Source organism: Rhinoderma darwinii, chromosome 2 (genome assembly GCF_050947455.1).
Source record: "Rhinoderma darwinii isolate aRhiDar2 chromosome 2, aRhiDar2.hap1, whole genome shotgun sequence".
NCBI classification, from domain to species: domain Eukaryota; kingdom Metazoa; phylum Chordata; class Amphibia; order Anura; family Rhinodermatidae; genus Rhinoderma; species Rhinoderma darwinii.
Window position 1 is genome coordinate 290,108,950 of NC_134688.1, and position 13,153 is coordinate 290,122,102.

General features: G+C 42.7%; 1 protein-coding gene across 1 annotated transcript in view; it reads left to right on the forward strand.

Moving 5' to 3' along the window:
* The window catches only part of SLC9A1 (solute carrier family 9 member A1), a 55,578-nt gene that overhangs the window by 21,776 nt on the left and 20,649 nt on the right, over positions 1-13,153 (forward strand). The window contains exons 2-6 of the mRNA XM_075853446.1: positions 2,592-3,052; positions 5,167-5,417; positions 5,522-5,739; positions 8,687-8,880; positions 9,110-9,199. Coding sequence (XP_075709561.1) covers positions 2,592-3,052; positions 5,167-5,417; positions 5,522-5,739; positions 8,687-8,880; positions 9,110-9,199 — 1,214 coding nt within the window. The remainder of the gene's footprint in view (positions 1-2,591; positions 3,053-5,166; positions 5,418-5,521; positions 5,740-8,686; positions 8,881-9,109; positions 9,200-13,153) is intronic.

Genomic DNA, 13,153 nt, shown 5'->3' on the forward strand with positions numbered 1-13,153 from the left:
CCGTCTGTGAGCTGATGCAGCGCTATGCAGGATAAATCCGCTCTAGATGTGGGCATTTAGTAGCTGCTTTTCTGCATAGAGTTGCTAGAGGTTTTCTGTCTGATGAATAGCGATGAGGTGACCTTGGTGCTGCAGCTGGTTGTGTGGCATTGTACAGAACATTTACTCAAGGAAGGGCAACTATTTCTATTTTAAGGTAAACCCATTCCTAGCAAAGGACATAGTATGAGCCTGCACGTGCGACCAATTTAATTGTAGGGGGTCATTTATAAAACATGTCATATGTCTCCAAGGTACAACACTCATGATGGAAATAGTTTTTCAAAATGTTGATATATTCCTTTGTAAATTTGTCTTTGTTCACACACACCAACAAAAACTGCACGTTAATCTGGCCATAGATCAGCAATAACGGTTATAACACCCTATGATCCCAGGATAGGAGAACCTAGAATTTGTCCTCTCGCCCCCATCCGATTAGTTGTAAGAAAGATTGGTAGCATGACCCTCTCAGTCCGTAGGATAGGTGGATAGGACTAGCTAATGGCCCACCCTTCTCATGGGCTCTATAGCCGGTATATGGTCTGCCTCTGTGTGTGCCATTGCATCTAGCAGATGTTCTTACAACTGTTTATATGAGAAACGGCTCCGTGTAAAACTTACAGCCAAACATTTACTTACATGCAATTTTACACTGCTGTGTGCTAAAACCCTGCTTGTCTTAGAAAGCAGGGAAGGGTAAGACTCGCCTGCCATTATCCAATGTATTCCTTCAGGAATTTTGAGGCAGATTTTGACCTTCGTGCACTTTCTTGCTGCAGTTTTTGCAGAGTTCTTCGCGGTGCATTTTGCCCGCGGGCAAAAAAACACAACCAACAAAAGCTTTCTCTGCCTCCCATTGATTTCGATGGGAGGTCAGAGGTGGAACCGCGGCAAGAAAGAGCATGGTGCTTTTTTTTTACCGCGAGCGACTAAAAGCCGCCAAGGAAAATAAAAATCCTCTGCCTCCTATTGAAATGAATAAGAGGCGGATTTGGCCGTTTCCTGTTGCGTTTTCCGCGTCAAAATCAGCGTAAAAAACCCCTCAGTGAATTGGGCCTTAAAGGGGTTTTCCCATGAGGGACATTTATGACATATCCACAGGATATTCAAAAAAGTAGTAGGACAACAGCACACGTCTTCAAATCATCAAAGTTGTTTTATTGTCAAGACCTCCACAAACGACAGGCAACGTTTCGACCCATAGTGAGTGTGGGGTCTTTGTCAAGCCTAACATCATGTTTAAAAACATCGTTATAAATAGGTGAATACAAATGATCACATGGGCCATTCCAACCAGTGAAAGACGTGAACCTGGTCTCCCAGGTGAAGCATACATTAGTCTTAATGACATTCTTCAAATAGTTATATAATCCTCAAAAAAGTGTAAAAATGCAACATATAATACATCTTCAATACATCATCAACAATATATCAGTCGTTGTTGTTGTAATGGAAAAATGAAGGAGGGAAGTTCACCACACTCCAGGTTCCAGCTACGATCCCAGAGCGCTACTGCGATGATTTGAAGACGTGTGCTGTTGTCCTACTACTTTTTTGAATTTACATCGTGCCGGAGTGGGTTTGCCTGGCTTGACAGCGTGCACCGCATCATACTCGGGATTAGTGCTGCTTCAAAAATCCTTTTTCTCTTGATATCCACAGGATATGTCATAAATGTCAGATAGATGCGGGTCCCACCTCTGGGACCCGCACCTATCTCTAGAACGGGGCCCCCAGCTTTCTCTGCTATCACTGACTCCCAGCCACTTCCTGACTTTATGGTCGGGAGTTACAAAAACAGCGTATCTCGCTGAGCTACGCTGTTTCCGTAACTCCCATAGTAGTGAATAGCAGTTACGGAAGCAGCGTAGCATGCGAGCTGCGCTGTTTCCGTAACTGCCATTCTGTTCTATGGGGCTTACGAAAACAGCGTAGCTCAGCGAGCTACGCGGTTTTCATCTTCATGGTCGGAAATAAGCCGACACACAAAGAGGTAGAACGGGGTTTAGGGGCCCCGTTCTAGAGATAGGTGTGGGTCCCTGAGCTATCTGACATTTATGACCTATCCTGTGGACATGTCATACATGTCCCTCATGGGAAAACCTCTTTATTAAAGTCAAGTCTTGTCTGTGAGCTGTGCCAGCCAGCCTTTTCCCCAAGCTTACTCACCCCTGTGATCAAAAAGCTGGGACTAACATGGAGAGCCACCTGCCTTTATTAACACTGTGATTTATAATTTGCATATAGGACAGGTAAAGGTTGTAGAGGTCAGAATTTCAGAACGCCGGGCTTTAGCTGACCACACACATCAGCCCATGGTTGCGTGGAATTATTTCATGGCTATGTCTGACAACACCTGTTCATTCACTATTTTTTTCAGCGATAGTATGTGTATGGCATTGTCTGACTATTGTGTACAGTTGTATTGCATTTCTTTTGTATGTGTTTTCTCTGCACCAGACAACTACCATGGATTTCAGTACTAAAAATAAAGGGCTATAATTTTCTCTCAATAACTGACCCTCCTGTTTTTTGTTTTTTTTTTGCAGGATTCCATGTGATCCCTTCTCTGTCCCACGTTGTCCCAGAGAGCTGCCTGCTAATCGTGGTTGGCCTACTTGTAGGCGGCCTCATAAAGGCCGTTGGTGAAAATCCACCAGTTTTGAAGTCGAATGTCTTCTTTCTCTACCTTTTGCCACCTATCATCCTGGATGCTGGATATTTCCTGCCACTCCGTCCCTTCTCTGAAAATTTGGGAACTATTCTAATGTTCGCAGTGTTGGGAACACTGTGGAATGCTTTCTTTATAGGCTCCTTGTTGTATGGCGTATGCCAGGTCAGTGGGGCAGCACTGTTGAATGTAGGGCTATTGGACAACCTGCTGTTTGGTAGTATAATTTCGGCTGTCGACCCTGTTGCCGTCTTGGCTGTGTTTGAAGAAATCCACATCAATGAGTTGCTCCACATCTTGGTGTTTGGAGAATCCTTACTTAATGATGCCGTCACTGTGGTAAGTGTTTGGGCACATGGAACAAACGAACTACTAGTAGACGAATCTATCTTTCTACCATGTGAAATTCTTTTTTTTTTTTTTCATGTTATTTATTTATATTGGGTGGAAAATGAGTACGATGAAGCTTTTCAGGCCTCACGCAAGTAAAACCAATTGAATAACATAGTCCTAAAGAATCAGAAGGGCTTCGCTGTAGTAGCATCTTATAGAAAGATCTGTATTAAATCTTTGAAACCCCTCGCGTGTTGATTTTCTCCTCCATTCTTGGGGAATTCTGCATGGTTACAATATCTCATTGTGTCTTAGCCACGTTGCGTCTCACATGTTTGCGGTTAAATATGTAATGGTTTATATAATATATAAATAAAGCTCATGAAAATAAGAAATGCATGACTTGTGTCTGACATGAGCCTGGTTAAATACAGTTATTTCATGGTTCACTATTTTGTACAAACCATAAGAACGCATAAATAACATTAAAAAAAAAAAAAGCTCATTTTTATTAGAATCCTTTTGGAAAATGCAAAGTCTTTTACATTGTCTTCTGTGATACAAAATCGGTTTTGCTTTCTTAGAGCAAACTTGTTGGTAAGATCATGTTGCCCTAACCACGGGCAGCATTACTTAGGCTCTGTCACCAGATTATAAGTGCCCCATCTTCTACATAATCTGATTGGCGCTGTAATGTAGATAACAGCAGTGGTTTTTATTTTGAAAAACGCTAATTTTTTTAGCAAGTTAGGCACAATTTTAGATTTATGCTAATTAGTTTCTTAATGGACAACTGGGTGTGTTTTTACTTTTTACCAACTGGGCGTTGTACAGAGGAGTGTATGACGCTGACCAATCGGTGACCAATCGGCATCGTACACTTCTCATTGTTCCAGCCCAGCTTCGTTCTCTGCACAATCACACTGTAACACTGGGCTGCAACAATGAGAAGTGTATGACGCTGATTGGTCACTGATTGGTCAGCGTCATACACTCCTCTGTACAACACCCAGTTGGTGAAAAGTAAAAACACGCCCAGTTGTCTATTAAGAAACTCATTAGCATAAATCTAAACTAGCTCATAACTTGCTCAAAAATGATCGTTTTTCAAAATAAAAGCCACTGTTATCTCGCCGATCACATTATGTAGGAGATATAATCTGGTGACAGAGCCTCTTTAGTGACCGGTCCAATGATCCTAATCCGCTATGTTTAAAAGTACTTCTGCGGTTTGGAGAAAACATTTTTTACACTAGCTCGCGGTCAGTGTTATCTGCCAGTCTCGGGTCGAAGTGTCTACTGGGTGGGCTCCCCTACGGCTTCTCCCCTCCAGGCTAACTTTGATTGACAGGTCTGTCTATCCAGCTACAGCACTTAGAATAAAAAAAAAGCTATGTAAAAGTAATACCTCAGAATCCTTACTACAATACTGGAGAGCAGCGGCATCTTCCCCCTGTAAAATACTAGTGGTTGGAGTCCTATTCGTGTGTATACATATGCCTAACCTGCCTATATATTGAGTGACACTCTGGATCTCTACAGGAGCGCTGTCCAGCACATGTACGTATTCCCTCAGGGTATGTTCATACAGAGTTTGACCTGCCTGCACTCCTTGCTGCGTTTTTTGCGTTTCTTTTCGGCCACGGCCAGTTGGTGCCGCGGGCACAAAACGCCACGAAAACCGTTCCTCTGCCTCCCATTGTCAATGCGAGGTCAGAGACAGAAACGCCTGAAGAATGAGCATGTCGCTATTTTTTCTCGCAAGCGTTCTGGTCTGCTCACGGGAAATAAAAATGCCTCCACCTCCCATTTGTTTCAATGGGAGGCGATTTTGCCTATTTTTTGGCATGGTTTCTACGCCCAAAAAACTGTGAACTAGGCCTAAGGATTCGCTCCGTAAATGTCTGCAATGGGAAGCTTATGTCCTTCTTCGTTTTTTTTTTATTTTTATAAATTCTGGAATTTCCCCTTAACAATTATTTGATACGCTGGGCCTTGCCGTGTTAATGTGCAGTTTTATTATGTGTAGTCTGCAGTAATTCTCTCTTCTATTCTTGTCGTTTTTGCATGTAGACTCCAGCCTTTCGCCTCTAATTTATGGATATATGTTTCTCCTTAAGGTTTTGTACCATCTGTTTGAAGAGTTTTCAACCTTGGATCAAGTGACGTTTCGTGACATCTCCCTGGGGTTTATCAGTTTCTTCATTGTGTCCCTTGGAGGGGTTTTTGTAGGGCTTGTATACGGCATAATCGCAGCCTTCACCTCCCGCTTCACATCCCACATCAGAGTTATTGAGCCGCTATTTGTGTTCCTCTATAGTTATATGGCATACATGTCTGCCGAACTCTTCCATCTTTCTGGAATTATGGCGTGAGTTTTTTTATTATTATTTCCAGTGTCCATTTTAGTCCATCCTTTTGTATTGCAGTATTTCATGTAGCATTTAACTGATATGTTCTGTATTTTTATTGCAGTCTCATTGCCTCAGGGGTAGTAATGCGACCTTATGTTGAGGCTAATATTTCCCACAAGTCTCATACCACGATCAAATATTTCCTGAAGATGTGGAGCAGTGTCAGTGAGACCTTAATCTTCATTTTCCTGGGGGTCTCCACTGTGGCTGGTCCCCATTCTTGGAATTGGACCTATGTCATCAGCACCCTTGTCTTCTGTCTGATAGCACGTGTACTAGGTACTGGCGTTTTATTATGTTACTGTTCTTGGTGTGAGTGTATTCAATGCCCTGTATAAATATAACATTAATAACATTGCCCTGCCATATTTAAAGGGGTTTTCCCACGAGGGCCGTTTATGACATATCCACAGGATATGTCAAAAAATGTCAGATAGATGCAGGTCCCACCTATCTCTAGAACGGGGCCCCCTAAACCCTGTTTTAGCTTTATGGTCGGAAGTTACGAAAACAGCGTAGCCCAGCGAGCTGAGCTACGCTGTTTCCGTAACTCCCATAGTAGTGAATAGCAGTTACGGAAGCAGCGTAGCATGCGAGCTACGCTGTTTCCGTAACTACCATTCAGTTCTATGGGGCTTACGAAAACAGCATAGCTCAGCGAGCTACGCTGTTTTCACCTTCATGGTCGAAAATTGGCCCATACACGCACACAGGTAGAACGGGGTTTAGAGGCCCTGTTCTAGAAATGGGAACTAGTCCCAGAGGTGGGACCCGCATCTGTCTGACATTTATGACATATATCCTGTGGATATGTCATAAATGTCCCTCGTGGGAAAACCCCTTTAAGTGGATATTAAGGCTATGTTTACATGTAGCGAAATTGCTGCAGATTTTCCATCTGTATTTGCAGACAGAAAATCGACAGTGTATTACAGTAGCAGCAAAGTGGGTGAGGTTTTAACACCTCATCCACCCTGCATAAATTTCCGTGCAAAAGTCATTCTGCACTCCCGCAGCGACTTATTCCTACTCCCCCGGCTGGTCTCTGTGCTGCAGCTGGCCACCTGGGAAAACAATTACAAGCTGCAGCATCACATGGGACAAAACATCACCCTTGGAGGCCATCTGTAGCCAGACCAGCCGAGCCCCAGTGGAGTTTAGTATGGTATTTATTTTTTATCCCCTCCTATATTGTTCGCAGAGGCAGATCCTTGCGGACTATGGGTCGGATTTGCTGCAGCAAATCCGACACATGTACGCGAACCATTAATCCACACATTTTCTGGAGTGAACAATTGTGCACCCTATCAATATAGTGATAACCTAGATGCGCAGTGCATTCTTATGGCTACATTTTTTTTTTTTTTTTTAGTAAAGCTGAAGACTGATCATAGGCATAGTCGACTGACTCAGATGTGAACGAAGCCTAAATTTGCAGTTTCGGATCAGACTATAAGTGATCAGTCACAGTTAACATTCACAGCCCGAGAGTGGAGTGGTGTGTTTTATAATTTGCATATAGTCTCAGACTGTGATGGAATTACTACCTTTTGGGGCCTAAGTTCATTATGCACTTCTACTGTTGTGTAAAAACCTTATGTTAATGAAACAAGGGTGCATTAATACAGTCACAGGAAATCCCAAGTCATGTCACCATCACTAGGGATTTCCTCCTAACAACCAGACTTGGTAGCACGTGTGTAATAGATGAATATACTATACAATGCAACGCTTTAGTAGACTCATAAGGATTTAACAAACTTTTTTACTTTTATTGTAATGTTAAAAATCCTGTTTTATATTCGATGTGGTTACAATAAAAATGTTGGGATTTAAGCTGGCCATACACTTTAGATAGCTGTTGGTCGAATGGTCTTACGGCCGACATCTTTTTCTCCCAACACCCCCAATACACATGCAGGCTTACATGTGTATTCAATAGGGAGGAAGCCATTGCCAGACCACTCTTGGCAACCACTTATCTACTAGCAAAAAAAAAAAAAAAGGATTCAGCATGCCCCGACCATTCTCTTTCCGGACATCTGCCATCGTGGGAGAGTTGGGACGCCGCCATACACATTAGATGGTCGGTCAGTCCTAAATCAGCGGGTACGGCTGACATACATCTAATGTGTATGGCCAGCTTTAGACTGTCAATAAAAATAGTTCAAATGTGTATGAGCACCAGCAGACCCTGCAATCATCTATTCTCCATATAGAAATTGATGTGGCCATGTTATTTTTTATGTCCAGTCCTCTTAATTCAGTCCGAAAATGTGGATGTATGTATGTATATATATATATATATATACACATACATACACAGTGTATAGTGTCTTAACACATGACCGCAACCACCGTTTAGATTTACTTAAAGTGTGAGATCTTAGAGAATAAGCATTCTATTGTGCAAGAAACGGTTACAAAAATGTAAGCCAGCTGCGAAGTTGAAATCTTGGAATAGTTAGAAAATACCTTTTTAAGTTATTTAAAAGAAAAAATAATAACTTTCTTGGCTATTTAATTCCACTGGATGTGCTATTCGGCATGACTATTATATACGTCTGATTGAAAACATGGGAAATTACAATATCAATAGCTTATGTCAATTTATGGTACCAGACATCAATGGAAAGATCCGTGAGATTCTTAATATTATTAATTGAGCAAATGCTTTAAAGGGAACCTGTCAGTAGGTGTGGAGCAACCAAAACAGCATGTCATTATGGAGCTGGAATTTAGCGTTCCAAACCTGCCCACACAAAAAAAACGGAATAGTTAGTTAAGCAAATTACAACTTACTAAGAGGAGTCCAGGTAAGGAGTCTGGCGGCATTAAGCACATGAATGTTGTGCACATGAAGCCGAGGGCAGTACACCTTGCTTCACTGCTAACGCTTCGTGTACTTTCATCTGCGCAATGTGCATGCGCCCAATGCTGCTGCCCGGCTTATCTTGGTAAATTGGAAGTTACCTTACTAAGTTACTTTTGATATGGGCAGGTTTGGAACACTAAACCACAACGACATCATGGCATGTTGGCTAAGTGGCTTCAAATCTAGTGACAGGTCCCCATTAAGTGCAGCATATGATCTTTTTTTTGTTAGGGTTACCATATTTTGTTGCCATGTTATAGAATTTTGAGGTCTCGTGTAAATATATAATTTGCTTATGGCATTCCAAAAGGCAAAATTGAAGCTAACCTTAATATTGCTATCTTCCTGCAGGTGTCATCAGCTTGACTTGGTTTATTAATAAGTTCCGCATAGTCAAACTGACAAGCAAAGACCAGTTTATTATTGCATACGGTGGCCTTCGTGGTGCCATTGCCTTCTCCCTGGGATATTTATTGCATAGTGAAAACAGGGAAATGTTCCTCACTGCAATAATAACGGTCATATTCTTCACAGTGTTCGTACAGGTCAGTAAAGAACCATTCACGTTTTCTAAGCTGTAGGAAGGGAAAGCTACAATTCTAAATAACACAAGTTTAGGTGAAAACCTTGTGCGTGGTAGATACATTTTTTAATCACATTTTTATTTATTTCCTAGTGTAAATAGATGTTATGTTATCCTTACCATTTTTAAGCACTTCTTGCTATCGTGTACATTGGCTTAGTTTTTGTTTTTCTTTTCTGTTTGTTATATAGGGAATGACAATTCAACCTCTGGTGGATCTTTTAGCTGTGAAAAAAAAGCAGGAATCCAAGCGTTCAATAAATGAAGAGATCCATACTCAGGTAAATGAAACTAAGACAACACTACAGGTATATTAGTGGTAAAACGGTGCCCTAAAGAAAACTGGTACGTTTTGGAAAAGGCAAACTCCTGTGCATCTTGTTCAGTTCATCTTATACATCCTAAGGCCCCATGCACACGAACGTAAAAACCCCCGTAATTACGGGCCCATAGACTTCTATTGGCCACGGGTACCTCCCCGTATGCTTACGGGAAGGTGCCCGTGCCGTTGAAAAATATAGAACATGTCCTATTTCAGGCCGTAATTACGGCACGGGCAGGCCCATAGAAGTCTATGGGGCTCCCGTAATTACGGGTGACTACGTGTTGGGGATCTGCCAGGTACTACGTCTAGGTATACTCCTGGGATTAATCAATCCACACCTGAGGCCAGACCTGTTCGACTGACACCATCTCCCACCAACCAGGGTGGCAGGCTTAGGAGTGGGAGAGCCTATCGCGGCCTGGTCAGTCTGAGTTAGCTCCGCCCCCTGTCCTTTATTACCTGCCTTGTTCTCCTCCTCAGTGCTTGTAATTGTTCTGGATTCCTGGCCCCACTGCTGCTTGCTCCAGCCTGCTTCTGCCGTGCTTCTGCCTTGCTGCAGTTCCGCTTAACCTGCTTTGCTTTGCCTCTGGCTTGCTTCCTCCTCCGTGCTCACTTGGGTATACTCCACTTCATCCTGGTCCGGACTACTCATTCACCGCTCCGTTTCCTCGCGGCGTTCCGTGGGCTACTGCCCCTTCCCTTGCGTGTTCCCTGTTTGTTCTCCCGTGCACTTAGACAGCGTAGGGACCGCCGCCCAGTTGTACCCCGTCGCCTAGGGCGGGTCGTTGCAAGTAGGCAGGGACAGGGCGGTGGGTAGATTAGGGCTCACTTTCCCTTCACCTCCTTCCTGCCATTACACTACGTGTGTGCACCCGTAATTACGGGAGCGTTTCTAGGCGACGTCGGTAAATAGTCACTGTCCAGGGTGCTGAAAGAGTTAAACGATCTGCAGTAACTCTTTCAGCACCAGGGACAGTGACTGCTGATCACAATATACAGTGAAGGAAATAAGTATTTGATCCCTTGCTGATTTTGTAAGTTTGCCCACTGTCAAAGACATGAACAGTCTAGAATTTTTAGGCTAGGTTAATTTTACCAGTGAGAGATAGATTATCTAAAAAAAAAAAAAAAAACAGAAAATCACATAGTCAAAATTATATATATTTATTTGCATTGTGCACAGAGAAATAAGTATTTGATCCCTTTGGCAAACAAGACTTAATACTTGGTGGCAAAACCCTTGTTGGCAAGCACAGCAGTCAGACGTTTTTTGTAGTTGGTGATGAGGTTTGCACACATGTTAGATGGAATTTTGGCCCACTCCTCTTTGCAGATCATCTGTAAATCATTTAAGATTTTGAGGCTGTCGCTTGGCAACTCGAATCTTCAGCTCCCTCCATAAGTTTTCGATGGGATTAAGGTCTGGAGACTGGCTAGGCCACTCCATGACCTTAATGTGCTTCTTTTTGAGCCACTCCTTTGTTGCCTTGGCTGTATGTTTCGGGTCATTGTCGTGCTGGAAGACCCAGCCACGAGCCATTTTTAATGTCCTGGTGGAGGGAAGGAGGTTGTCACTCAGGATTTGATGGTACATGGCTCCATCCATTCTCCCATTGATGCGGTGAAGTAGTCCTGTGCCCTTAGCAGAGAAACACCCCCAAAACATAATGTTTCCACCTCCATGCTTGACAGTGGGTACGGTGTTCTTTGGGTCATAGGCAGCATTTCTCTTCCTCCAAACACGGCGAGTTGAGTTAATGCCAAAGAGCTCAATTTTAGTCTCATCTGACCACAGCACCTTCTCCCAATCACTCTCAGAATCATCCAGATGTTCATTTGCAAACTTCAGACAGGCCTGTACATGTGCCTTCTTGAGCAGGGGGACCTTGCGGGCACTGCAGGATTTTAATCCATTACGGCGTAATGTGTTACCAATGGTTTTCTTGGTGACTGTGGTCCCAGCTGCCTTGAGATCATTAACAAGTTCCCCCCGTGTAGTTTTCGTCTGAGCTCTCACCTTCCTCAGGATCAAGGATACCCCACGAGGTGAGATTTTGCATGGAGCCCCAGATTGATGTCGATTGACAGTCATTTTGTATGTCTTCCATTTTCTTACTATTGCACCAACAGTTGTCTCCTTCTCACCCAGCATCTTACTTATGGTTTTGTAGCCCATTCCAGCCTTGTGCAGGTCTATGATCTTGTCCCTGACATCCTTAGAAAGCTCTTTGGTCTTGCCCATGTTGTAGAGGTTAGAGTCAGACTGAGTAATTGAGTCTGTGGACAGGAGTCTTTTATACAGGTGACCATGTAAGACAGCTGTCTTTAATGCAGGCACCAAGTTGATTTGGAGCGTGTAACTGGTCTGGAGGAGGCTGAACTCTTAATGGTTGGTAGGGGATCAAATACTTATTTCTCTGTGCACAATGCAAATAAATATATATAATTTTGACTGTGATTTTCTGTTTTTTTTTTTTTTATATAATCTATCTCTCACTGGTAAAATTAACCTAGCCTAAAAATTCTAGACTGTTCATGTCTTTGACAGTGGGCAAACTTACAAAATCAGCAAGGGATCAAATACTTATTTCCTTCACTGTAGATAAAGCTGTAAAAAAAAAAAAAAGACGTTCATACTTAACCAGAACTCCCTGCTTCTTCCTCCAGTCCGGCCTTCTGGGATGACGTTACAGCCCATGTGACCGCTGCAGCCAATCACTGGCTGCAGTGGTCACATGGACTGCGCGTCATCCAGGGAGGTCGGACTGGATGTCAAGAGAGGGACGCGTCACCAAGACAACGGCCGGGTAAGTATGAATTTCTTTTACTTTTATTACGGAAAGGGCTGTCCCTTCTCTCTATCCTGCACTGATAGAGAGAAGAGCTGCCGATTACTGCAGTGTAATTTTGCAGCGAAAACGTGCCCGTAAATACGGGTGAAATATGGGTGACACCGGACCCGTATTTACAGGCACGGGTCCGTAAATACTGGTGCAATACGGGTCGAATACGTGTGACCAAGGACCCGTATTTACGCCAGTATTTACAGGTGGACAAAAATACGGTCGTGTGCATGGGGCCTAAATGTAAATTCACACTTATTTCCATGTGGTAGACTCCTACTATTCGTGTGCCTTCAAGGTGATGTCCCCTGAAGACAACGCCTCTCCAATTTTTATAGCTGATCACCGCAACCCCTGCTGCAAAAAGCTCCGGCAGGGCATACTGTACCAACTATAGGGCAAATGTAGCATTATGTGTCGGCAATTCAAATAAGATAAGATCGTGGAGTGTCTGTGTCTCCAATGGTAGCTGGGGGCCTAATAAAGGCCCCCAGGTCTGCCTGTAGTGAATGCCTGCTAGGTCATGCCTCTGGAAGTATTGTCGTGTATTATAAATATAGTGGGATTAGTAAAAAAGTTTAATAAAAAGTGAAAAAAAAAATGAAAAACCCCACATTTCCCCCTTACAAACTGCTTTATTATTAACAAACAAAATAAAGTAAAGTTACACATATTTGGTATTGCCGCGTCCGTAACGACCCCGACTATAAAGATATTACATAAGTTAACCCACACGGTGAACGTCGTAAAAAAATAAAATAAAAAACCATGCAAAAATTGCTGTTTTCTTTGAATCCAACCTTAAAAAAAAGATCAAAAAGTCACATCTACTCCAAAATGGTACCGATAAAAACTACAAGTCGTCCCGCAAAAAAAAGCCCTCCTACAATTGCATCGGCGAAAAAATAAAAACTTTACGGCTTTTCAAATATAGAGGCACAAAAACAAATAATTTTGAAAAAAAAGCCTTTTTACTGTGTAAAAGTAGTAAAACATACAAAAACTATACAAATTTGGTATCGTTGCAATTGCAACAACCCGCTGAATAAAGTTATTGTGTTATTTAT